The 27,397-nt window shown below is 37.7% G+C and overlaps 1 protein-coding gene across 1 annotated transcript; it reads right to left on the bottom strand.

The window, feature by feature from the left end:
* Positions 1-932: 932 nt before the first annotated feature.
* On the bottom strand, positions 933-24,242 carry LOC131936420 (vacuolar protein sorting-associated protein 8 homolog). Its single transcript, XM_059293395.1, has 45 exons — positions 24,157-24,242; positions 23,269-23,337; positions 22,932-23,080; positions 22,749-22,836; positions 22,405-22,437; positions 22,121-22,175; positions 21,891-22,015; positions 21,519-21,605; positions 18,287-18,354; positions 18,084-18,134; positions 17,702-17,804; positions 17,389-17,445; positions 17,140-17,262; positions 16,869-16,949; positions 16,492-16,575; positions 15,924-16,010; positions 15,371-15,481; positions 14,888-15,025; positions 14,586-14,675; positions 14,323-14,369; positions 12,824-13,046; positions 11,604-11,745; positions 10,841-10,883; positions 10,593-10,665; positions 10,314-10,359; positions 10,117-10,190; positions 9,880-9,914; positions 9,630-9,696; positions 9,311-9,403; positions 8,617-8,756; positions 8,287-8,371; positions 7,801-7,899; positions 6,544-6,667; positions 6,444-6,459; positions 5,503-5,659; positions 5,192-5,281; positions 5,016-5,079; positions 4,397-4,494; positions 4,142-4,223; positions 3,853-3,935; positions 3,547-3,627; positions 2,888-3,054; positions 2,106-2,307; positions 1,576-1,644; positions 933-1,294 (listed from the first exon to the last, which is right to left on the bottom strand). Exons 1-45 carry the CDS (start codon positions 24,235-24,237, stop codon positions 1,169-1,171), a joined length of 4,206 nt encoding a protein of 1,401 aa, XP_059149378.1. The 5' UTR covers positions 24,238-24,242; the 3' UTR covers positions 933-1,168.
* Between the last annotated feature and the right edge of the window lie 3,155 nt (positions 24,243-27,397).

The following is a 27,397-nucleotide window of genomic DNA, read 5'->3' as shown; positions in this document are numbered from 1 at the left end:
TAGTGAGCCTGTCATTGAGATTACACCTGACATTGGGGAATGTTACTTTACCTACCTGTCATGACATCATTTGCACAAACACACCAGGTGACACTTGCAGTTGCCATGGATACACAGATACCCCCCCCCCACGACTTCAAACACACACACACAATGCTCCATGTTAGTTACAAACTTCAGTTCTCATTTTACTACAAGTTTTAAATGTCATCCCCCACTACATTACCACTGTCACCCTCAACTGTATCACCACTGTCACCCTCAACTGTATCACCATTATCACCTTTCACTGTATCACCAGAATTTTATTTAAAAAAATATCAACAAAGAGTGCAGCCACTTCTTTTTTTTTTTGTAACCAAAGTTAGAACTCTTGTGTTTTCTTCTTTACAGCATTTGTATGGGTTATTCCAGTCATTTGCATCAGTATACATAACCAAAGTAATCCATCTTGCAGTCATTCTATCCTTGAACACATAATTACTTTAAACTATAAATTTACAGAATATACAATAACATTATTTTTCTATTTCTATTTTAATTTACCAAGCTTAACGATGGTTTAGTAAATGACCAGATAATACAGGAACTTCTAAAATGTTAAAGGAAACTTTCTCTGTGACGTCACCCAGTGCAGTAACTGAGAGGGTCACCTCATCCACGCCTCCAACAACTTAATATGGTTTGGTGTCACCTCTCTCCCTTCCTATGTAACTAGATAAAAAATTGTTTCAACAATAAACCTTCGTTTTTAGATTTGGCGTCACCCTCTAAATAGACTTAAGTTGTGTGGACCACACCCCTTTCTTGTGACGTTATTCATCACCAATAATGAGCTTACATTCCTAAATGAATTAAAAGCTATACCTCAATAACGTTCAGACAAAAGTTCAAAGTCCACTTTTGTGGACGTATTCGGATTCGAGGAATTAAAATGTGGTTGTCACAAAGAATGAGGCATTGATACGTCAGAAGCATCCCAAAACACTTTCATTCACAATTACATGTAAGTAAAAGAAATACTGCTGTATGTATTTACAAAGCTACTTTAAGCTTACATAAATGATCTCTGATAATTTTTCAGCCTGATGCTGAATTTCATGAGTTTTTGTTCAATAAGTTTTGATAGACATTGGTAAAGTAGTTTTACTGTTATATAATGAACTATTTAGCCGAGGCTTATAGGACTTGGCGCTGCCACTTTCAGCTCAAAGTTTTCATGCTGGAACACACCGGCGCTGGAGTGGTGGCCGCGGGGATTTTCTGGTTTCCCAAGTTCTGTGAGTATAGCCAGCTGTGGAGATAGACATTAGCATGAGAAGTCTATTCACACAATTTTGTGTGTAACAATCATTTGGGTGTCTATTCATGCAGCTTTTAACATATATTCACACATTTCTAATGTAAACCTCAGCATCAATGTGGCTATTTCCACAACTTAATTTTTTTATATATCAGCTTATTTAAATAATTTAAAAAGGTAATATCTAGTAAAGTACAGAAGCTCAAAAATTAAAATAATTATTGAGGACTTAAGTTAAAGAAAGAAAAATGAGTAGTTGTGTGGCTACATACACGAGATGGTGTCTTCATTGACTTCCTGATTGTTTCAAATGCCTGCAAGTGATGTGGGTCTAGAATCAACTGGAATAAAAAAAAACAGTTAAAATTAACAAGCTGCCCTGGTCAAATGTCTGTAAATGTTTCAAAGGAAAAAAAACACACAAGTCTTAGACCAGCCCTATATACAGCTTGATGTAAATTTAATTCACACCAAGCCAATCAACTTAATTTATGTTTAACCTGTCCACTGGATGACCCACCAGGTTTAACCTGTCCACTGGATGACCCATCAGGTTTAACCTGTCCACTGGATGACCCACCGATTTTAGCCTGTCCACTTGGTGATCCGCCCACCAGGTTAAACACAACCACCAGATGACCCATCAGGTTTAACCTAACCTCTACATGATCTACCAGGTTTAACTTAACAAACTTAGTTAAACCTAACCCATCAGGTTTAACCTAACCACCTGACGACCCACCTGGTTAAACCTAACCAATGGATGACCTATCAGGTTTAACCTAACCACAGCCTGACCCACCTCTGTGTGTTCTTTCTTCTCCCTCCTCCCAGCCTTCAGGTTTTGGTTAGGGTTAGACAAGGACCTGTGAAACCTGGAGCTGGTTATGTTGCGCGTGCGTCGTGTGTTGCTGCACTGATAACACACCCACACCTCCTCCCCATCCAGCACATGGATGGATCCCACAGCACGCAGGCAGGGGGTGTGGTACACATGACCACATCTGGGGGGGAGAACAATAATAACTGGATGGTGATTGGAAGACAGCTAGAACAATCTTATAAAAGGTCAGTTGTCAGTGAAGCAGAAACAGCTGGAATGACATGGACCCAACTTGGAGGAATTGCCCAGAACAGAATAAAATTGAGAAGTGTGGTTGCGTCCCTATGCTCCATAAGGGGTCCACATGAATCATGAGGATGATGATGGGAAGATGATGATGGAAGATGGTGCTCGAAAGATGGTAGCAGAAAGATGAGAGAAAAATGATGAGAGAAAGATAGTGATAAAAATTAGGTGAATGATGGTGACAAAAAGATAGTGGTAAAGGCTGATTGAAAAATGGTGGCAAAATATGATAGAAAGATGATGAATGTGAAAGAATGTGATAGAAGGACGTAATGGAAAAATGGTGATAGAAAAATTGTAGTAGAAACATAGAAGCTACTGAAAGGAGATAATCCATGTTTACTAATGGGAGATACCAAATGTCTCACAAGGGAGATTTCTAACAAATAGATAAGGTAGATTTCTAGCAACTACACTAGGCAGATTTCTATCAACTACACAAGGTAGAAACAGACCTAAAGACCAGCACTGTATCCCCAGTTGTTGAATCTGTGAACGTTTGATTGCACAGGTTGCAGGAGTTCTCTCTGGGAACAAATCCACGCGTGGCTGTCTGTGTCAGGCTGCGCAAGTGGACGTGGAGGTCGTGGTACAGCAGGTTTTTACATGTCTCCATCAGAGTCTGGAAGTATTGGCACATTTGTATGACAGAACTTCATGAGTCTTAAGTAGTGGAACAGTTGTACCGTACAGCTTAATAGGAGGCTTAAATATTAAAACAAATTTACTAATAGAACTTCATGACAGTCTCAAATATTAGAACAGCAGTACCTCAGAACTTAATACAAGTCTAAAAAATTAGAAAATATGGAGCTTTATAGAAGTCTCAAGTACTTGAACATTAGTTCTATAAAACTTTATCTTAAATCTTTGTACAATGAAACTTTATAGGAGTCTTAAATACAAAAATACTGAATCTTTTCTAAAATATAAATTTGTGTTTGGTCTCCAAGAGGCTGATATAACATCTTCACAATCCTTTTCATGTATACCCTACATACAACATAATATTGTTTTATCCAATTAGTTTGACATGTACTCATCTTGGGATGTACACCCCACATTCAACATTTAGCTGAGTCAGCATGACATAACATAGAACCTGAAGCCTTACCTCCTCATAGTTGTAGTTCTCTAGCATGCCAATGATCAGTTCCTTGACTTCCCCAAACTTCCCTGTATTGTAGGCAGGATCCTAATGGTAGATAAACCAATACAAATATTCACATTTAATGATGAAAAGTGCATAAAACATTAACGTTTCATTCAAACTTGGTATTCAATTTTTAAAAAATGTCATCTAAATAATATAGTTGGAAAATCTGAATTTTATTCATTTACAAGAGCACTTAACTTTTGTTGGCACAATTTTCTGACTATAATTAACATCTAATTAAAAAAACACTCAACAAAAAAGTACCTGCATGATCTTTTGTAAAATGGCAGGTGGGGAGATGTATCCCATCATGCTGTTTAGAACATGGTGAGTCATTTCCTTGAACTCTGGGAACACAATCTTCGTTAAAGTTACATTTATTTTCAAGACATTCAATACATAGCAAGGCTGCCCTATGTTACTCTGTACACCAAACCCATACAAACTGTTAAATAGCTAGCCAAATCCATACTACAAATAGTCAAATCAATGCCAAATCAGCTACCATAGCAGCCAAAAAATTATTTAAAAAATGCTGAGATTTTTCACTTACTTTCCATTATATCTTTTTCTACAGAATTTTTCAACTTCCTTTGTGGTGAAACAATGGCTTCAAGCAAAGGAAACCATAATGCCTAAAATTTAGTTTTTTAAGAAAAGGAAAAAATTCAAAATTTAATTAAAATAAGTAAATATTGGCTAGAAATTGCCAACTTTTATATTTTATCTTTGTAAACAGAAGGGTAGAAATAGTATAAGATTTTTGTTTTAGTTGTTGTAGAGTTGAGCAGAATGTGCAGTGACTTACCTCCCTTGCAGCCTCATCTATTTTAGCTGAGTTCCTCTGACATAACTGGACGATGATGTAGAGTCTGAGCTCAGCTTTAGAGAACAAAACTTGGATGGCTGGTGGGATATGAAACAAATCTTTAGAGAACAAAACTTGGATGGCTGGTGGGATATGAAACAAATGTTTAGAGAACAAAACTTGGATGGCTGGTGGGATATGAAACAAATGTTTAGAGAACAAAACTTGGATGGCTGGTGGGATATGAAACAAATGTTTAGAGAACAAAACTTGGATGGCTGGTGGGATATGAAACAAATCTTTAGAAAACAAAACTTGGATGGCTGGTGGGATATGAAACAAATGTTTAGAGAACAAAACTTGGATGGCTGGTGGGATATGAAACAAATCTTTAGAGAACAAAACTTGGATGGCTGGTGGGATATGAAACAAATCTTTAGAGAACAAAACTTGGATGGCTGGCGGGATATGAAACAAATCTTTAGAGAACAAAACTTGGATGGCTGGTGAGATATGAAAATATTTGTGAGAAAAGTTAAGCTAAAAAATTAAAACAGTTCCAAAAGACAATCTAGAATTTTGCATAAAACTTAGATTAGGTTTATTAAGTTGAACCTACCAGATAAATCAAAAGTTGGAGCTTGTAGGTCAGTAATTAAAGTCTTCAGATGGTTTTGAAGATTCTGTTCATTTAGAGAAATAAATATCAAAATAAAACAATTTTTACAAATTCTATAACTTAGAAATTAAAGTTTGTTTTAAAGTTTGTATTTTAATTTTAAAAGTCTTGCAAACCTCCAACAAAATTTGAAATGCTCCTTGAATATCCCCAGCTTTCTCTAGTAAATACGCAGTTGCTTCCCATGCTCGATGCTTACGAACAATCTAAAACACACATAGGTGGATTGTCAAATACAAAGTAATTGGGTCTTATGGTATACAAAATAGGTGGGTCATATCAAATACAAAATGGGTTGGTAATAGTAATACTGAATGCATCATAGATGGGTCATTTCAAGTACAATAATTTTTTAATGCGAATTTTTTGTTGGATGAAATGATTGGTGATTTTATCAGTAACTATATTATGTTAGTTCTTGAGGTACCTCAAGAGTTTCCTCCAGACGGTAGCCCTCGTTCTGCTTGATGAAGGTGCAGACGTCCTGCGGCCTGTTGGTACACAGCAGGTCAATGTACAGCTCCAGCACCTGCGGCTCTATGACCATCTGCTTCTCTGGCTTGAGTGCACTCCCTTGGGTGTCTCTGTACAACAACACAGGGGGGGTCAGTTGATGGGGGGTCAGTTGATGGGGGGGGGGTCAGTTGATGGGGGGTCAGTTTAGAGGTGATGGGATGAAGGGGGGGGGGGTGACATTGTGTCTCTGTACAACAATACAACACAGGGGGTCAGTTGATGGGGGGTCAGTTGATGGAGGGGGGGGGGGTCAGTTGATGGGGGGTCAGTTGATGGGGGTCAGTTGATGGGGGGTCAGTTGATGGGGGGTCAGCTTAGAGGTGATGGGATGAGGGGGGTGACAAGGCACTCCCTTGTGTGTCTCTGTACAACAATACAGGGGGTCAGTTGATGGGGGGTCAGTTTAGAGGTGATGGGATGAGGGGGTGACATTGTGTCTCTGTACAACAATACAACATAGGGACACAGTTGATTGGTCAATTTGTTGGTGTTGGCGGAGAAGTGGAACATTGTGCATATTGGCAGCATGGGAGTAGAGGTTCTAGAACCTTGTATGTCATGTAACTGTAGGAGATGACACCTTACTTTAAATAAACACAAATGTCATTTTGAGTGACATAAAATAGCTAAAATGTCACTAACCTGTATGAGATGACACCTGGAATAAACCCAAATGTCACATACCTGTATGAGATGACACCTTGAATAAACCCAAATGTCACTTACCTGTATGAGATGACACCTTGAATAAACCCAAATGTCACATACCTGTACGAGATGACACCTTGAATAAACCCAAATGTCACTTACCTGTATGAGATGACACCTTGAATAAACCCAAATGTCACATACCTGTACGAGATGACACCTTGAAGAGACCCAAATGTCACATACCTGTATGAGATGACACTATGAATAAACCCAAATGTCACATACCTGTATGAGATAACACCTTGAAGAAACTCAAACAAGAGAGACTTGTTAGAGCTCAGCCTCCTGACAATGTCCACCAGTCCACTGTGTAGACAGGAGATGACGATGAATGCCGCCTGCTTGCAGTCTATGCTCACTAAGTCCTGGAACAACAGGTTGGCACCAACTTTACTTGAGTATGTGATGGAGATTGGCACCACTTTTATTTTAGTACTAGGCATGCTGCCCAGCTTTGCTTAGGCTTTCGAAAACATTGAGAATTTGAATGCTTAATTAATTCGCCCGAGGGTCGGTCTACGACCTCAGGAGTTATGAAGAGGTTCCTCCGTGGACATTTTTTTTCGATTTATAGCTCATATAAGGCGCCGGTCAGTCGAGGTCAGTTTTGACCCCATCATCGTAGACTTTTCGGCCAACCGGCCCCCGTGTTCTGTCGCCCCAAGGCAAGATCCTGCCAAATTTGAAGCGCCTGCGGCGCCGGGAAGTGCCCTATCGGGCAAATTGCATAGATAAACAAAGATTTCAATAAAGTAATTAAGGCCTGAAATACTTTAGTATAGAAATGTATTATTTGAATAGATGAATCTAGAATATCTAGATCTAGAATCCAAACAAATAAAATAAATTTTATGAGTTTAGACGGGAAAAATTGTATTGTATACATTTCATAGTGTACGTAGATCTAAATCAAATTTGAATGAAATAGTTCATTTCTTTTCATTCTAAACACGGCAGATGACGTCATTAGTTAATGTATAAGCAATAGTGACGTCACAGTTTTATGCGTTCTTTTTCACATATATTTATGCTTTTCCGGTTGCATAAATAATACTGTTTCTCTACATTCGAATACGCCTTAAATTTTTATTTTTCTTCTTTAAGTAAAATTGTGGTTATACATTTAAAACATCTAACATATTATTTTCAACAAAAGTCCGTAAAAAGTTCTCCATATACCGCTGCCGATTCTGACGTGATGTCCGGCGAAAATTTTTTGCGGACAGAGAAAGAGAGAGAGAGAGAGAGAGATGTGCGCACATTGGGCTTTTATAAATTAGGATGTGAGTGATTAGTTTTTTAATTCTAAAACTGTAGAGAACTTGTTTAGAAGTAAAGCAACCTTGGCACATATAAGTATTGTAGTCAGGTACACCCAGACACTTTTTCTTTACCCAAATTAGGTCAGGTACTAATTAGAGCTGAGAAGACTTCTTCTACCACTAGGCCACCAAGCCCCGGTATTAATACAGAAAAGAGAGAAATGTGATCAACTCACCTCTAAATTTTTCAAGGCCTCTTCTTGTAATGTGTTTTTCTCTGCTTCGGTGCAGGTAGGGCTCTGCATGATGCTGTTGATGTAGCTGAACACATGGTACTGGAAGGTGGGGTGGCGGAGGGGGGATTTTATGAGGTCAGTAAGGAATTTGTGCAATATGATGTATGGTTAGCATACAAAACTAAACAAACCTTAACTATCAAATATATTGCAGGTTTATATTTGACCAGATTAATTTATGGATCAGACACACAAGCTGGCAAATATAGACAAATAAACAAACAAAAATCTGGCACAGTGTTTGTTATTTGCTTAATGTATCAGTTATTAACATGAAGATGCACAACATTTACCATTTACTTAGTGTATTCACCATTACACCTCACCACGTGTTGTGGTATGTTTACCATCAGTGTACGTGTGCTATGTTTCCCATCAGTGTATGTGTGCTATGTTTACCATTACTGAATGTCAGGTACCACTCACCCTGCGTGCTGGATCCTTCAGGTAACAGATCAATATCCTGTCAAAACTTCGTCTTTTTTCATACAGGTACTCACAGACACGGTAACTGAAAAAGTGGCCAAAACGTTTTAAATTCCTTTACTACAGTGTCTTTATAAGTCTAGTGTCATAACTGCATCTTTGTAAGTCTAGTGTTATTACTGCATCTTTATAAGTCTAGTGTCATAGTTCTAGTTGTCTGTCTGATGACCAATATAATGTCAGTCTGCTGTCCATGTGGCGACTTGAAGCTGTCAGTCTACTGTCAGTGTTGTCATGACTGACACCAGATGTCATGACGTCAGGACTTACAACTTGGCAGTGTGTGCCAGACTGAGCAGACGTCCCTCGTTAAAATCTGACAACCCTCCAGCCTGAAGCAGCTCCATCAGCGCTTGTTGCCTTTCTTCATGGCGGGACTCATCCTCAGGGTTGGCCAGAAACTCCAGCACCTGTACACAACAGGGTGATGTATTTGAAACTGGGTGTACATGGAATATGTTGTACATGAAATCTTGTGTACAAATAAATGTGGACCAATAACTGGTTTTTGGTGGGATGGCGTGTCCTAGCGGTAGAGCGCTAGACTCAAAAGTCCTAAGTTTGAATCCGGGTTCAAATCAGTAGAATGTCCCTGAGCCTACCCAGAACATATGGGTACCTAATCCATGTTAGGTAAAGTGAAGGCGGTTGGGCATAGTGCTGAGGTCATTGAGACAGATGAACTCTACTTTATCTGCCCCATGTGTCTTAAGCACAAACAGGAAAAGAGGAATTGGTACAGGTTTATGTAACCTGTTTGTGTACTATTTTATAGACTATGTAAATATACGGATTATATAGCTAATTGGCACTTGTATGATGAAAAGTGCCTGTTTGTGCATAAGTATATCAAGCATGTACCTAGTTGAGTAATCGTGGATGACCTAATTGTGTACATGTGGATAACTTAATTATGTACATGTGGATGACCTAATTGTGTACAGGTGAATGACCTAAGACTGACCTGGTCAAACAGAACCCGCTTCACCTGGATGGTGTCCTCGTGTCTGGCTTTTTGCCGAGCTAAAAATGTGAAGAGGATTCCAATTTGTGTGGGCTGTAGGATGAAATATGTGATATGTGATTATTGTATCACTGGCATGGTTAGCTGTGCCACCACATCACCTTTTGATACTAGATTGCCAGAACATAAATTACTCTATACTCTATACTTAACATATGACTAAGCACATACCATCAGTCAACAAATGAACAGCTGACTTACAGAAAAACAAACAGTGACAAAACAGCTGACTTATAGTAAAAGTTATCAAAGGACTTACAGTAAAACCCACACTCTCCACCATGATCTGAAGAAGGATGTCAACAACTCTTTGTCGCTTCTGTATACTGAGATAATTACATTTATATTCATTAGTACATGTAATTAAATATTTACATCATTCCATTTTATACAACAAGAATTACAATTTAAATCTTTTGAAGTTTATAAGATAAATAGCCTACTTATTTTAATCTAAATATTTAAACTAAAATTTTCAAAAATGAAACGGCATAAATTATGCTAATTACCCTTCATGGCTGTTAAACTCTGGCTCCTCAAAGGCCTGAAATTTTTTTAAAGTTAATCAAATGTCTTGTGGTGATCAATTAATTTTCAAACAATTTTGACTTTTTAATGCTAGCTATCAATTCTGTTTAGTGCTCTTCACTTACTGAACAATTTACTTAAAACCTAAAGAGTTTTCTAAAAACCAAGACTCACCAAAGCTTAACTTGACTTACAGTCTTCTAAAAACCAAGACTCACCAAAGCTAAAACATTGAGAAACTCCCTGGTATCAAACTTGAGCAAAGTCCGCAGGTAAGGATACACCTGCTCATCTGGAAGGAAATGAAAACGCACGAGGGCTAAACTTTTGTTTTATGATTTCAATTTTAAAACAACTATTAACAATAAGTAACTAATTCTTGTAGTGAGAGATAACTCTAGGACAGACAAATTACCTTCCGCTGGTTGATTAGTATGTAAACAGGTCAGACAACGAAAAACCTGAGGACATAATGTGTTTAAGAGGTCAACATTATATATGTTTATAAACATATGGACACATATACTACAACAATTAGGACATGTCAAATGTTGGACATTTCAAATATTGGACATTTCAAATGTTGGACATTTCAAATGTTGGTCATTTCAAATGTTTGACATTTCAAATGTTTGTCATCAAGGTTAAACATAATCAATGCATACAGCACATAGTGAGTGACACAATGACTCACCTGGTCCTTGACGACAGACACCTGGTCTTCAGGTATGTCACCCAGTGGGTAGGCCCTGCCAGCTAAGCAACAGCTGAAATAGATTTGATACTGTCACTTTGTGAGCCAGGCTGAAGTATTATGTGTCGTAAATAAAGTCTGTCACAAGTAGACTGTCAAAGGTCATCTGACACACATCATCTGTCACAGGTAAAGTCTGTCAGCATTCAAGCGAATAAAAAAATTAGTTGGTTCTAGCACTTGCTCACCTGATATAAACCAGCAATTTGTTGCCCAGTTTGATGTGCACATCTGTCATGATAAAAACAATTTTGTGATATTAATTATCTAATTAATTACATTAAACAAAATATTATTACATTTCAAGCAGGTACAAACTTTTGTTCTGTTTTTAAAATGTTATCATCCAATGCTTTTAAAAAGGTTTGAAGCACTTTGGCACATAGAAGTAAATACTACACAATAAAAAAATGGAAACTATTTTGGTTGTTATAGAAATCTTAATTTAAAAAAAAAAAAAGGTTTTTATAACATTTTAAGAATATTTTAAACAATTATTATTATTGGTCTTATTTTTAAACTTTTTCACAAAGCTTTTGAAAAAATATAGTTTTAATTCTGCATCAAAATATGACATTCAAATATTTATAAAAATCAAAGGGGATGGTAGAACATTCTGAATAACATTTATTGACTTTTTAAAGTAATTTTAAAACAGTGTTGGCAAAAGTGTTATTACAGAACAACATAAGCAGTCTTAAAATATTTTGTGACTGAGTTCATGAAATAAAAAGTTTTAAAGATTTTACTGAAGAAAATGGTGAAAAATTTAGAAAAAAGCAAAAATGTGTAAATAACACAAGTGCAGATTAAGAAAAACAAAGTAGTTGAAATTTTTTTTTTTTTAAAAGTATGTGACATAAGTAGATCAAAAAGAAATTCAGTAAAGAATTACACATCAGACAGGGTGATTAACAACAAGTGAACAAGACAGACTGGACACAAACTGACCAGTCAACTGTTTGCCTGTGGCCAGAGCTGAGCCCAGCTGGACAAGAAGCTGCTCCAGTGGACTGGTGTAGTCACTCATGCCCTTGTTGAAGACATAGATGATGGCGTCGTACAGGCCGTGGCCCCAGCACAGGTTCACAACCTGGGAACCAAAGGACAATACAGTTAGTAACATCATACATAGATGATGGTACAGGCCGTGGCCCCAGCACAGGTTCACAACCTGGGAACCAAAGGACAATACAGTTAGTAACATCATACATAGATGATGGCATCGTACAGGCCGTGGCCCCAGCACAGGTTCACAACCTGGGAACCAAAGGACAATACAGTTAGTAACATCATACATAGATGATGGCATCGTACAGGCCGTGGCCCCAGCACAGGTTCACAACCTGGGAACCAAAGGACAACACAGTTAGTAACATCATACATAGATGATGGCATCGTACAGGCCGTGGCCCCAGCACAGGTTCACAACCTGGGAACCAAAGGACAACACAGTTAGTAACATCATACATAGATGATGGTACAGGCCGTGGCCCCAGCACAGGTTCACAACCTGGGAACCAAAGGACAATACAGTTAGTAACATCATACATTGCAGGTTCACAACCTAGGAAAAGAATACAAAGTTAAATACATGATACAGGACCCATCATAGGTTCACGACCTGGGAACCAAAGGACAATACAGTTAGTAACATCATACATTGCAGGTTCCAATCTGTGAGCAGGGATACAAAAATAATAACACAGGACCCAGCACAGGTTTAGAGCTGGTAACAGAAGACCAGAGATTTCATGTGCCAGCAAGATTAGGAGATCAGCCTGTTGCTGCCTTCATATTTTATTCTTTGCTTAAGGTCTGCTCCTAGCTATGTCATACCCAGTAACAGCTTTCAACACTGAAACTATAAGATTCTACCCAGCCACTACTAGTGCCTCTACCCAGCCACTACTAGTGCTTCTACCCAGCCACTACTAGTGCCTCTACCCAGCCACTACCAGTGCTTCTACCCAGCCACTACTAGTGCTTCTACCATACCACTACTACTAGCCTACACCCAGCCACTACCAGTGCCTCTACCCAGCCACTACTAGTGCTTATACCATACCACTACTACTAGCCTACACCCAACCACTACTATGCCACTACTAGTGCCTCTACCCTGCCACTACTAGTGCCTCTACCCTGCCACTACTAGTGCCACTACCCACCTGGTGAATGTCCAAGCTAGTGATGTCCAGATGGACAATACAAGACTCCACACTGTCCAGCAGCCCTCTCATCTCGTAGTGGTCAACAAAGTCTTTCATGACCGCAGGAGGGATGTAGGTCAGACGGTCAGACTGCATGTAGGGTTCCAGACACTCCAGGAAAGTTCCTTTAGCGATAACATCGCAGGAGAAGCGCTCGTAGATCCGGTCAAACAGCAGCTCTCTGGAATCATGGCATGTGGTCAGTTACTGTAAGACTTTCATTAGACTAATGGCATGTAGTTGGTTACTGTAAAACTTTCATGACTAATGGCATCTAGTTGGTTACTGTAAGGCTTTCATTAGACTATTGGCATGTAGTTGGTTACTGTAAGACTTTCATTAGACTAATGGCATGTAGTTGGTTACTGTAAAACTTTCATTAGACTAATGGCAGGTAGTTGGTTACTGTAAACCTTTCATTAGACTAATGGCATGTGGTTGGGTACTGTAAAACTTTCATTAGACTACTGGCATGTAGCTGGTTACTGTAAAACTTTCATTACACTTACTTATGGCATGTAGTTAGTTACTGTAAAACTTTCATTACACTTACTTATGGCATGTAGTTGGTTACTGTAAAACTTTCCTTAGACTAATGGCTTGTAGTTAGTTACAGTAAAACTTTCATTAGACTAATGGCATGTAGTTGGTTACTGTAAAACTTTCCTTAGACTAATGGCTTGTAGTTAGTTACAGTAAAACTTTCATTAGACTAATGGCATGTAGTTGGTTACTGTAAAACTTTCATTAGACTAATGGCATGTAGTTGGTTACTGTAAAACTTTCATTAGACTAATGGCATGTAGTTGGTTACTGTAAAACTCTCATTAGACTAATGGCATGTAGTTGGTTACTGTAAAACTTTCATTAGACTAATGGCATGTAGTTGGTTACTGTAAAACTTTCATTAGACTAATGGCATGTGGTCGGTTACTGTAAAACTTAGACTAATGGCATTTAGTTGGTTACTGTAAAACTTTCATTAGACTAATGGCATGTAGCTGGTTACTGTAAAACTTTCATTAGACTAATGGCATGTAGTTGGTTACTGTAAAACTTTCATTAGACTAATGGCATTTAGTTGGTTACTGTAAAACTTTGACTAATTGCATTTAGTTGGTTACAGTAAAACTTTCATTAGACTAATGGCATGTGGTCAGTTACTGTAAAACTTAGACTAATGGCATTTAGTTGGTTACTGTAAAACTTAGACTAATGGCATGTAGTTGGTTACTGTAAAACTTTCATTAGACTAATGGCATGTAGTTGGTTACTGTAAAACTTTCATTAGACTAATGGCATGTAGCTAGTTACTGTAAAACTTTCATCACAACAGTGGCATGGAATCTGTTATTGTGATAAATGTGGAAGTCTTGTTACTACTCAGTGTAATGTGTTGACACATTTGACAAGTCAGTTGTGACAACTTATGTGACAAACACACAATCAGGACTCACAAATTATTGAGGTGAAGGCAGTAGTCCACACAGACAGGAACAATTTCCTGGAAAACATCATCACAAGTTTAAGTTAAAATCTTGTGTTAACATTAATTAATAATTTTTTTTTTAAAAAACATGATCAACAATGTCACCACGCAAATAGACAAAATTTACTGATAAAAATGTATCAAGACATATTTATCAACACTAAAAAAAAAACATGTATCTGTACAAGCAAAACACAAAATATACCAACCAACACCTACAGACCAACTCACCTGATAATAATCCTCCAATTCCTCAATTTTTCCATTTTTGGGAGTTTTGGTGATAGCAATGTCAACATACTCCATCAGTACTTGAACCAGCTGGGGAAGGAGGGGTGGGGGGGGGGGGGGTATGTTACAAATGTGGTGAAATAACTTTAGATTCTATTTTAAGGCTAGTCTCACACTTAATTAAGTAATCTCAGGTTCTATAGCTAAGACAAGTTAAGAAATAAAAAAAAATGACAGCTCCTGTTACTAACAGAACCAACATGTTGGTGGCCAGTTGGGGTCAAGTAGAAAAATCAACTTACAACAGCTGCAACAATCTCTCTCTTTTTGCTCTGGGGTCCAGTGAGGCCTATCACTGCCTTAGCTGTGCCGTTGTAGAAGGAGAGGGTCAAGGCCAGAGCATCCTGGTACTTGTTTTCCTTCACCAGGACTGTAATTCTCTGCCAGACACAGGTCACACAGTGTTAATGTTAGTACAGGTCATATGGTGTTTAGTGGTCAAGTATTTAGTGGACACAGGTCATTTGGTGTTTAATGGTCAAGTATTTAGTGGACACAGGTCATTTGGTGTTTAATGGTCAAGTATTTAGTGGACACAGGTCATTTGGTGTTTAGTGGTCAAGTATTTAGTGGACACAGGTCATATGGTGTTTAGTGGACATAGGTCATGTAGTGTTTAGTGGACTGGAAATGAGTCATATGGGGTGGTCAAATGGAGAAAAAAAGATTTCCAGTTACTTCCCTTTACGTAAAGAATTAAATAATAAGAAAGAAAATAAAGTTACCTCCCTCCATGTTCGTATAGAGAACATGTGTACAGACTTGGTCCCCAGCAGAAACAGCTGACCACTGTGGCTGACCACTGACTGGTAGCAGGCCTGGTCACCAGCAAATGCCTGGGTAAATAAATGTTCAATAATGGAGGGTTTACAGTCTTAATAAATATTTCAAATAAATGGAAAAAAAATTTCTTTACAATTCTGTTGAAAGTTCCGACTTAAAAAACATCAGCTTGTATTTTAATTCCAGTCAAAAGATCAATCCAAATTTTAAGTTGAATAAATAAAACTATATGAAAAATATTGTAAAATTCAACTACAAAAGATAACTGTAAATAATGTATAATGAACTGTCATTCTTTTTATTTTAGTCTAAAAAAAAGTGCCCTGCTTATTTATTAGAAGAAGGACCTTAGATGAAAACATCAACTTTGGTGTAAATTTTTTGAAGTTTTTAAAATACTTCTCTTTTTCTATTGAACATTGTAATTTGTAAAACCTGCTTCAGTTTCTAAGGATGTCATCACATTGACTACAGGAATTCTAAATATTTCTTTACCAAGGCTTGGCTGACATTGCCTCCAGTGGCCAGTGATTTGAAGTAACTGGTCCCATAGACCAGTTGGATGGAGGACACATCAATCACCTGCAGGACATGTTAAATTGGTCAGTATCCTTGTACACAAACAATTAATCAGTTTTATAACTGGGCAGTATCTTAGTACATAAACCATTGGTTAGTTTTATAAGTGATCCCATAGACCAGTTGGATGGAGGACACATCAATCACCTACAGGACACATTAAATTGGTCAGTTTTATAATTGGTCAGTATCTTAGTACACAAACAATTGGTCAGTTTTATAAGTGGTCAATATCCCATTTAATAAACAATGAGTTATTTTTATAAGTGGTCAATATCCCATTAAAATAACAATTAGGTAATTTGATAACTGGTCCCATAGACCAGCTGTATGAAGGACACATACAGAAATACAAAACAAAATACATACCTCCAGTTCACATACATACAGAAACACATACATAATTTCATACACAATATTACATACAAATATACATACAGACACAATGTTAAATACAGACAGACATAAATACGTATACACATACCTCCAGTTCCTCCTCCGAGCGTACGTCAATGACGTGCATTTTTTCAGATCTATCAAGACACACCAGAGTTCTGGCGTTCATCCACTGTGGAACAAAAAGACAGACATGAGCACAAACTATGGAACAAACAAACAAACAGAAATGAGCACAAACTATGGAACAAACAGACAAACAGACATGAGCACAAACTATGGAACAAACAGACAAACAGACATGAGCACAAACTATGAAACAAACAAACAGACATTAACACAAACTGAACCTATGTAAGGTCAGCATGTTGTACCATCCACTAGAAATTTACACTGAGCTACTGGCTAAATTGTAAGAAAACCTAACAGTGATACAACAGACCAAATTGTAAAAAAAAACATTACCGTGATACTGAGTAGTTGATAATTCCGTTCCAACTTTTGTAAACCAGCTGTCTGGATATCATGGGGCCCATTACACATCACCTATAATACAGATCACATCTAAAACATTACTTAACCAAAAGCAGTTAATTTTCTAATTGAGAGAAATAAATAAGCTGGCCTAATGCAGTTAACAAACATTTTATATATATTATTTTAAACTTTGCTTAAAAATCACAAAAATTAATATTTCCAGCACAAACTATCATTTAAAAAGAAAAAACCCACGCACTTGGAAAAAATAAATGGTTTTATCTCTGGCAAAGGAGAGTACAGGGTCTATAACTCTGTCCTTCTCCGACACCTGTATGACCACAAACTGCCAGGCAAGCAAGGGCAAGGTCGATGGGTCACCCTGGAGGAGAATGGCATAAAATCAGTGATCACATGACAACATCTGGCTGTTTGCAGGACTAAAAGAAATGAATTTTAAGAAAATTTAAAGTTGTGAAGTCAAGGCAACAGATGTGTGACGTGTTACCTTGAGTGGGTGTGTGAACATGACCTTCAGGTGGGGGCGGAGTGTGACCAGTAGCACCTAGGGGAGATAGGAACAGAATAGTAGAATTTGGTTCATGGCTGGGAAAAAAATTAGCATAGTGGCCAACTTGTATTAGCAATGTCATGTGGCCATACAATATTTCTTCTCAATCAAAATCAGAAACTAAAAACAAGGACAATCTGGAAGCGTTTAAGGCCAACTCTCTAAGACTACTAAGGAATATCAAGTTACATAACTGTAGGTAAAGACCCATAACTCTATAAACGCTAACAAACCCTAACTAAAAGCATACCTTAGAGAACGATGCCATGGCTAGCACCATGACATCCTGCATAGGATGGTCCTTGATTGTGTAGTTCATGTGTAGGGGCTCTATGGCGCACACTTCACCTCGACTGTGAGCAGAACATTTTCATAGGGTTAATCTTAGAGGATTATCAGATTTCATCTAAACAGTTAATGATTTGTATGTAATTTTGTTTACTTTACTGATTCCAAGGCAACAATCAGCAAATAGGAATCTAAAAAAAAGCTTTGGATACAAAAATAAGTGAAAGGCCAGTTTTAAATGAAGTTTTGAAACCTTGTTAAAATGTTTGAAAAAATTAATGAAAAAATAACTGCGTACATATATCAACGTTTGAATAAATTAAAAAGAAAAAAAACTGCTGTACCTGCCAGAAAACAGACACTGTGACTCACACGTCCGGACTCCAATCAGTCGTCTGGAACAAAACAGAATCAGGGTTAGCTGTAAACCCTGGTGTGGTTCAGTTGTAACTGTTGCTTTAGCTATATACAAATACTTATATGTTGGTTTAAATTAGAATCTAATAGTGATCTAACATTCTGTACATCTAGTGTAGAAGTAACTCACTTGAACTCCAGCTCAAACACTGAGCCACCACTGTCACTGCATACAGCCAGGACAAAACTGTCTGTGAACTACAGCAGGGGGTAGAGTTAGGTCATTGCAGGTCAGTGTTAGGTCATTGTAGGCCAGTGTTAGGTCATTGTAGGTCAGTGTTAGGTCATTGTAGGTCAGTGGTAGGTTAGTGTTAGGTCAGTGTTAGGTCATTGTAGGTCAGTGGTAGGTTAGTGTTAGGTCAGTGTTAGGTCATTGTAGGTCAGTGTTAGGTCATTGTAAGGTCATGTGTTAGGTCATTGTAGGTCAGTGTTAGGTCATTGTAGGTCAGTGTTAGGTCATTGTAGGTCAGTGTTAGGTCATTGTAGGTCAGCATTAGGTTATTGTAGGTCAGCGTTAGGTCATTGTAGGTCATTGTGGGTCAGTGTTAAGTCATTGTATGTTGGCGTTAGGTCATTGTAGGTTAGTATTAGGTCATTGTAGGTTAGTATTAGGTCATTGTAGGTCAGCATAAGGTCATTGTAGGTTAGCATTAGGTCATTTTAATATTAGGTCATTATAGGTTAGCATTAGGTCAGTGCAGGGCTGCCTACTTGTACGGTTTTGCCCGTAACTTTACGATTTTGACACCCAGGTTACGGAATTACGATTATGCTGCAAAATTACGGTTTTGATTTCAGTAGAGATCAAAATCGACTTTAGTGTAAAAAAAAAATTCTGATGGTAACTTAACTTTATGTTCCCGGTCTGAGTTTTATATTTTAATTTAGCTAGTTATATTTCAGTATTTCAGTGTGTTATCCGGTTCTAAGCTTCTCAGCCTCTTCCGTAACAATCCCCCCTCCCCCTTCCCGCTCATGTCATGGCTGGCGGCAGTCGTGTTTATATTGTGAACTATTGACCCCGCGAGTGGTCTGTGTAATACCTCATGAGCCGGTGTTGTACGTAGAGAAAAAAAAGGGCGTGGCCTAAATCATTGAAAATGAAAGTCTGGTCGCGCAGTCTGGCGAGACATATTTGCTGAGGCGGTATTACTACTAATTCGGCTAAATGCCTAAATAGCGAGATATCGAGGCATTTTGTTTGAGATGTGCGAGAAGACAAGATATTACTAAACAACGAGATCTAGGCTCACCTAGATCAATTACGGATCATATTTTTAAAATTGTTCTTTTCTTCTAGACTAGGCATGCTGCCCAGCTTCGCTTAGGCTTTCGAAAACATTGAGAATTTGAATGCTTAATTAATTCGCCCGAAGGTCGGTCTACGACCTCAAGAGTTATGAAGAGGTTCCTCCGTGGACATTTTTTTTCGATTTATAGCTCATATAAGGTACCGGTCAGTCGAGGTCAGTTTTGACCCCCACATCGTAGACTTTTCGGCCAACCGGCCCCCGTGTTCTGTCGCACCAAGGCAAGATCATGCCAAATTTGAAGCGCCTGCGGCGCCGGGAAGTGCCCTATCGGACACCCGACAATCTAGAATCTAGATCTAGATCTAGATTCCTAAAAGAATTTTTTTTTTAAGTTTAGCCCGAGCATAATAAAAAAGAATACATTAACCAAGTTGACTTGCTGTGTCTCGAACCCGCACCACCTGCGTGGTTTAATGTACACTAACATCTCCGCTATTTAGGCCCTTATAAAATACGGAGAATGAAACACGTATTTTAAAATCTTAACTTACACGAATATGCCTATTCTTTCAAATTATTTTTTTATCCCAAATTAGCCAGTTCATAACAAAGATTTTGTATAAAATAAATAAGTCTTGAAATAGTTTAGTCCTAATATAGAAATTTATTTTTGGAATAGATTTTAGAGAAGTTAGAGTCTAAATCTAGATCTTAGCGTCTACGTCTAGATTATAGATCTAGTTATTGCGTAGATTTAGATTTAGTCTAGATCTAGAATCTCTAGATCTAGAATCCAAATAAATAAAATAAATTTTATGAGTTTAGGCCGGAAAAACTGTATTGTATACATTTCATAGTGTACGTAGATCTAAATCAAATTTGAATGAAATAGTTCATTTCTTTTTATTCAAAACACAGCAGATGACGTCATTAGTTAATGTATAAGCAATAGCGACGTCACAGTTTTATGCGTTCTTTTTCACATGTATTAATGCTTTTCCGGTTGCATAAATAATACTGTTTCTCAACATTCGAATACGCCTTTAATTTTTATTTTTCTTCTTTAAGTAAAATTGTGGTTATACATTTAAAACATCTAACATATTATTTTCAACAAAAGTCCGTAAAAAGTTCTCGATATATCGCTGCCGATTCTGACGTGATGTCCGGCGAAAATTTTTTGCGGACAGAGAAAGAGAGAGAGAGAGAGAAGAGCGCACATGGCCTTTTATAAATTAGGATATTACATTGATAAAATGTAGATTTTAAAAAAAAATATTCAAGAAATATGCTAATTCTAAACATCGTCACCCGTCGGCCGCTTACGTTTTCTTGTTCGCGGGAGAAAAAATCCTGACACACACACAGCCGAGGGGTCACTGAGTTCACATTGGTTTAGATATCCGTAGTGTTGGCCTATATCATACGTCATACTACTCATTGCAAGAACAATTCCTATTTGAAATTTTCCATTGTCGCCTTACATTCTGAATTTAACGGCGTTTTTTTTAAAAACTAATTATTAGTCCATAAAATAAAAAGTAGCACGAGTCGCCGACTGTCATCATTACGCTGATGAGGTTTACGATCGTATAATATGGGTCTTATTTACATTGTATTTAAAAATGTGTAAAAATACGCAAAGTTACGGAAAGTTACGGAAAACCTATGCACTTGTTACGGGGAAAATTTTTTTGGGGTAGGCAGCCCTGGTCAGTGTAGGTTAGTATTAGGTCAGTGTAGGTCAGCATAAGGTCATTGTAGGTTAGCATTAGGTCATTTTAATATTAGGTTATTATAGGTTGGCATTAGGTCAGTGTAGGTTAGCATTAGTAAATTAAGTTCCCTTTCAAACCTGACGATCCAAGGAGCAAGTGAAGTAGAGTTCACATGTTTCTGTGATCTCTGCATATGAAGGGATAGTGTGATCAGCACAATGCCCAGCCACCTTTACTTTCCCTAACATGAGTCAGCTACCTATCAGAGTGGGGTGGACATGCTATGTACAAACTCAAGATGTCTTTAATTTTACTTTCCAGTTTCAAATCTGGTTTTGCTGATGACAATTTTAGAATCCCAAAGCTCTCCCAATGTCACATGTCATCTCACCTTGACATGCAAGATGGCTGTGCCAGGTGGATGAGCATCAACGATTGTGCGTAGAAGTTTTCCTGATGTAAGGTCCCACATGGTCAGCTGTGAAAGAAAACTTTTTTTTAACCAACAGTGTATATTAAGAAGAAAATTAGCAGAAGCTTATAGCCTAAATACAAATGGTAGTTTAAAGAACTAACAAACAACAATATTATTAGTAGAGTAGGTAAGAAAATTCTGTCAAATTTTTAAATTGTTTTTTTAAGATAGAGCATGTATTCTTTTATTGCCTCTAAATATATTTGAAATCTAGTTGTTCTATACATCTAAATTCACTAAATCATAAAATAATTAAACAAAAAAATAAACCAACTAAAAAAGTGGTACCTGTCCTCTGGCAAATCCACACAGCAGACGTGAGCAGTCTCTGTTGAAACTGAGGGCAGACACAGAACCGTATTGGGCGCCCACTGCAGTGCTGCCCAGACACCACTTCAGGACTTGCTTGGGATCTAAAACAACAATAAATCAAGTGTACAGTCAGTCCAAGTAAAATCTGTATGGGTCACTTGGTACACAGACCCTGGGGGGAGGCTATAGAAACAATCTGTCCTTACCAAAGACAAGCACCAGCCCATGTGATGTACCAATGGCAATCAATGAAGAAACAACCTGGGAACAATAAATACCTGCATTAACCCAGATGATTCTTGTTTAACAAATAATAAACTCAAAACAAATTATTTAAAAAAATAAAACATTCAACATATAAAAATGTAATTTGTTGAATTTTGTACAAATAACAATCCAAATTTAAAATAATTTAAAAGCAGATTTAAGAATGAGATGTTTTTATAATATTAATATTACATCTTATTGTAATACAACTTTTTTTACTTACAATAGCTGTGGGCATTCCTGCATCAACTCTATCCTGTAAGAAAGATTAAAATAATAAATTAAGACTACATAATGAATTATATATGCTTTCAGTGTATAGATTGTATTTTTAAACACAGTTGTGATGTTTAAACTAGTGAGATTTTTGTGTGTGTAGAAAATACTTTTTTAACCTAACCATCTATCATGAGAAAATCTTGTGTTGTAAAATTTTTATCAAATGCATACAAGAAAAACAAGAAATATGTGCGAGGAAATAAAGCACATGTACAAGAAACATCAAGACATGAGTTACAAGAAACAAGAAATGTGTACAAGGACATGTGTACAAGAGAACAATCTTACAGCAGCAGACAGGAGTTGAGCTGAGACACTCTTCAGCTTGCTAGGTCTGAGAACTGATCCATGCACAGTGGGAATAACTTTCTTTGCTCTGGAACAATGTCAGATTTTTAAAAATCATTAACTGTAAATTTTGTAAAGACAAGAAACAAAAAACTAACAACCCAGGAACACAGCACAACTTGCCTGTCTTTTCTCCTGGAGTCATGGCTGTCCTGACTTGATAAAGAAGAAGTTTCTCCGGACTCGCCCGTCTGAAGCAGCTGAATCCCTGACCGTGACGCTCCAGGTGTGGAAACCTCATCTTCCTCAAGGATGACAACATCATCATCTGCCTGCAGACAAAAGACACCTGACAGTGAATTTTTTGTGCTTTAGAATGTCTTACAAAATAAGGACAAGACACAATTAAAATTATGATAATAACTGGCTTATTGCTTTACAATAAACGGATAATGATACCTCAGCATATGTTTTAAAAATATGACAATACCTCGTAAATGTCTTAAGCTTATGATAATACCTCATTCAAGATACTCTCTAATGTTGGAACATTGTCCACTTTTGGAATGTCGAATTCAGAGTCATCAAGCTGGAATAGAAAATACAGCATTACTGTTTTCATTAGGTCTTGTATTTACACTTGTAATGAAAGCTAAATAATAAGCTGTTTATAATAAAGAAATTAATTTTTATAGGCCTAACAAATTCTATAATCTTTCAAGGCTTATGGTCTAATATGTAGCCTTTGTAGGCCTACTGAATTATGGTAAATCAGTAGGCCCCCTACATGCTGATTACATTTTTTCTAATTTTTCTATGTAGGCCTATGCTAAATCTTACTTATTATGGTGGCACATTGTTACTAGTTAGTTAGGTTAGGCCCTTTTGTGCCTACATCACATAGGCCTAACATTTAAAAATATAAAAACAGAACATGAAATATATTTATTTATTATATTAGGCCACTACAGGCCTACTAACTTACTACTAACTACTTAATAATACTTTTACTAAGTCTACTACTAAACATTCTAGACCTGTAGCCGCTGTAATAGTAATTAGTAATTAGATTAGACGATAGATCTAGAAAATCTAGATTTAGGTAAAAATCCTAGGACTTTCCTTGAGACATAATCTAGCTTAGCAGTACTAAGTTAGTAAGTAGTAAGCACTACTTAAAGTTGCTATCCTGCTATTGCAGAACTGCTAGACTCGAGTCACCAGTGACCAGTCCAGACAAACATTCACATTGATGACATTATGAAACATCAATCATCAAACAACACTTCGCCGCATTCGCGGCATTATATTTAATTTTTTGAGCATGCGCTTATGTAGCCTTTTTATCTTTTGTACTTAATTTGAAAAAACCCTCAATTTTCTGATTTCATAAGCAATACAATTTTACCTCATCAATATCAAAAGAAAGAGCATTTAATTTATCACCAGAAGATCCACTTGGACCATCAGTTCCGCCTTCTTCCGCCATAGTTGTTTATTAGGAAAAGGGGCGCTACTACTGTATTATTATTCAATGTTGTAATCAACAATTCATTACGAGTTGCAGGCCTTTGATAAAATGTAAAATTTCTCGCTGAAAAAGATAGTTGAAAACAGAGTATTGTTTTATAATGACCGTATGTGTACTATTTGTGATGAATATTTGAATTTTTTCATGAATTGTCACACAGCTTTATACACACACATTGGTATTTTTACTCGCATCGTTTTATCTAGAGATATTTACTCGCTTACAGAGCCGGCGTTAGGGGGTGGCAAACGGGGCGGTCGCCCCAGGCCCCGCGCTTGAAAGGGCCCCGCGCTTCAGCAACGCCATTGTTGCCTGAATTAGTTTGTAAACTTAAATAATCTTTGCTGAATAAAATTTAAAAAAAAAAAACCAACTAAATGGCCGAAATTGTTGGATGTTAAAACTGAGGCCACGGCTGATGTTAGTGAGTTATCCTCTACATGGACTGGGAGAGACCGTTATTCTAAAGAAAGACAGTAGTGTCACACATCGCTGACACGGTCGACTCGCTATTGTCCTGAGGTGACTGGAGATGGCGGTCGCGAATTAGCCCCCGACCTGACATGGGAGGTAAAATCGGGAGAAACGTAAACAGATACCCCTATTGTTTGCGGACCGTTGAAGACGTTTTTTTTAGTGAGCAGGCGGGGGTGCCTGTAGTAAACAGTCAGTGACCTGATGATGGCTTGCAGAGGTGGGGGGGGGGGGGGGAGAGAGCGGATGGGGGCATGCCCCTTCCCGGGAAAAAAAATTGCAAATTTTCTATTTGCACCCCCCTCAAACTTTCAAAACTTGCACCCCCCTCCTCAAACTTTCGATTTGCACCCCGCTCAAGTTTTCGATTTGCACCCCGCTCAAGTTTTCGATTTGCACCCCCCCCCCTCAAACTTTCGATTTGCACCCCCTCAAGTTTTTCTCTATATATTTTGCTACTTTTTTGCCTTGGTGTCACCCCCCCCCCCCCTAAATGGACCTTCTCTTGTGAGAACGCGGTCTTAATCTGTAATGTAATACGCGGACGCTCTATAAACACGCACCTTCTCTTGAATTGCTACGGTTAGAGATCCAGTAACGTAGTACCCGAACTGATTTTTTTTAGGGTTTGGCATCCCATAGATTTAAATGTACAGTTTAATATCCTTCACCTCACCCCACCAACTGTCACCCCCCCCCCCCCCCCAGTGTTCCACCTTACTGAGCGTCCGTGATTACATTTGAGAGTCATTTCATTTGGATATCTATAGCCGTAAACAGTGTTTTTCACGATTCGAGCTTATTCCGAAATCTATCAATGTTTTGCTATTTTCCCCGGCATCCACACACTTTGAATGCCACTGTTAACACTCGATAAATTGAGAAAATATCGATACTATCACCCGCCACTGTGGACCGATTTAACGTTGCTTCAAAGTGATTTCACAATTTTTCTTTACACCATGGCTACAAGAGACAGAGATAGATTTCGCAAGTATGAATCAGGTGCATCAAAAGCGAGGAAACGCAATTTAAGAGAAGAATTTGATAAAACACAAGCAGGCGCGTTGGACAAGTACATACACTATCCAAAGAAAGTTATTAAACAACAAAAACATTTCTCCAAACTGAAGTTGATCAAGAACTATTTGAGATCAACGATGTCCCAAGACAGACTCTGCGGTCTGTCAATTCTGTCAATAGAAAAAGACATAGCCTCCAGTTTGGACTATGACGATATAATCATGGAATTTTCCTCACGAAAGGCAAGAAAAGTAGATCTTCGTTTGTGAACGTACTGGTAAGATTTTCATAAACATTAATGTAAAAAAATCAGGTTTGAAGCTGACGTTCATCGTCTCTTTAATGCGTGTCTCAAACTTATATCTGTTTTATTTTTTACTTTTCAAACAAAAAGCCTTAACAGAAACAAGCAACGTTTTAAAAGCACTTCTAAGTAAACAAATTATTTGTTAATCAGTGTCTTAATGTTAAAACTAATATACGACATTGATAAACAGCTTAAAAATACCACATATATCGTTGTAAATATTAATTCGCGTTGAGAAGAAAAAAAACGCCTCACTGTACATGTTTTATTTAATTATACACCAATGAAAATAATATAAGGCCCCGCGCGGATGGTTGGCCATAGGCCCCGCGTACCCCTAACGCCGGCTCTGCTCGCTTAGGCCAAATACGTAATTTTGTTAACAGGTGATTCGCCAACGAGCGCCTCTCCTAGACTTACCAACTGAAGTATGAAAAACCTGACCCAGGGATATATGACTTATGACACGACCATAGGGGCACCTGACCCACCCATGAGGGCACACGACCCACCCACAATGGCACCTGAACAAAACAAGGGTATATGACCCGACCATAGGAACACCTGACCCACTAAAAATGGCGACTGACCCACCCAGGGGTATATGACCCGACCATAGGGGCACCTGACCTACCCATGGGGGTACCCAGAGCCGGCGTTAGGAATACGCGGGGCCTAGGGCCAACCATCCGCGCGGGGCCTTTCCATTATATATATATATATATATATATATATATATATATATATATATATATATATATATATATATATATATATATATATATATATATATATATATGTATATATATATATATGTATATGTGTGTGTGTGTAAAAGGCCTATATAATGTGATGTACACACAATAACACACATGTTTTGGAGTTTATAAGCTAGTGTCAAACTTTCCACTATAATAACAGATTTTTATCTCTCCCATGTATTAACCCAATGTTTGTAGTTTTTTTTCCTTTGCTAAGATATTAAATCACTTTTAACAGTTATGTAATTCATACCAAATCACTTAAGAAAATTTAATCACGTGCCGAATAATTAGGAAAATAAAGTTTACAATACAGCGAACTCGGCCTGATGTATCAAAACAGTATAGACTTCAAAATTTGTTTAGAATTCATACAATATTTTAAAACCAAAATCATTATTGTCTTAATTATTGAACGGGTGAATCCTTAGGGTGACACAACATAACAACAGTTTTAACTTTCTTCCAAAAAATAATAATAAATCACTCTGTTTAATGCCGCCTGATATAGATCCTAAGCCCCCCCCCCCCCCCCGAAGAAAGTCTACCGCTC

The sequence above is a fragment of the Physella acuta genome, unplaced genomic scaffold, assembly GCF_028476545.2.
Source record: "Physella acuta isolate Inbredline_101_S28 unplaced genomic scaffold, ASM2847654v3 ptg000178l, whole genome shotgun sequence".
NCBI lineage: Eukaryota > Metazoa > Mollusca > Gastropoda > Physidae > Physella > Physella acuta.
This window is presented reverse-complemented; position numbering and strand designations above follow the sequence as displayed.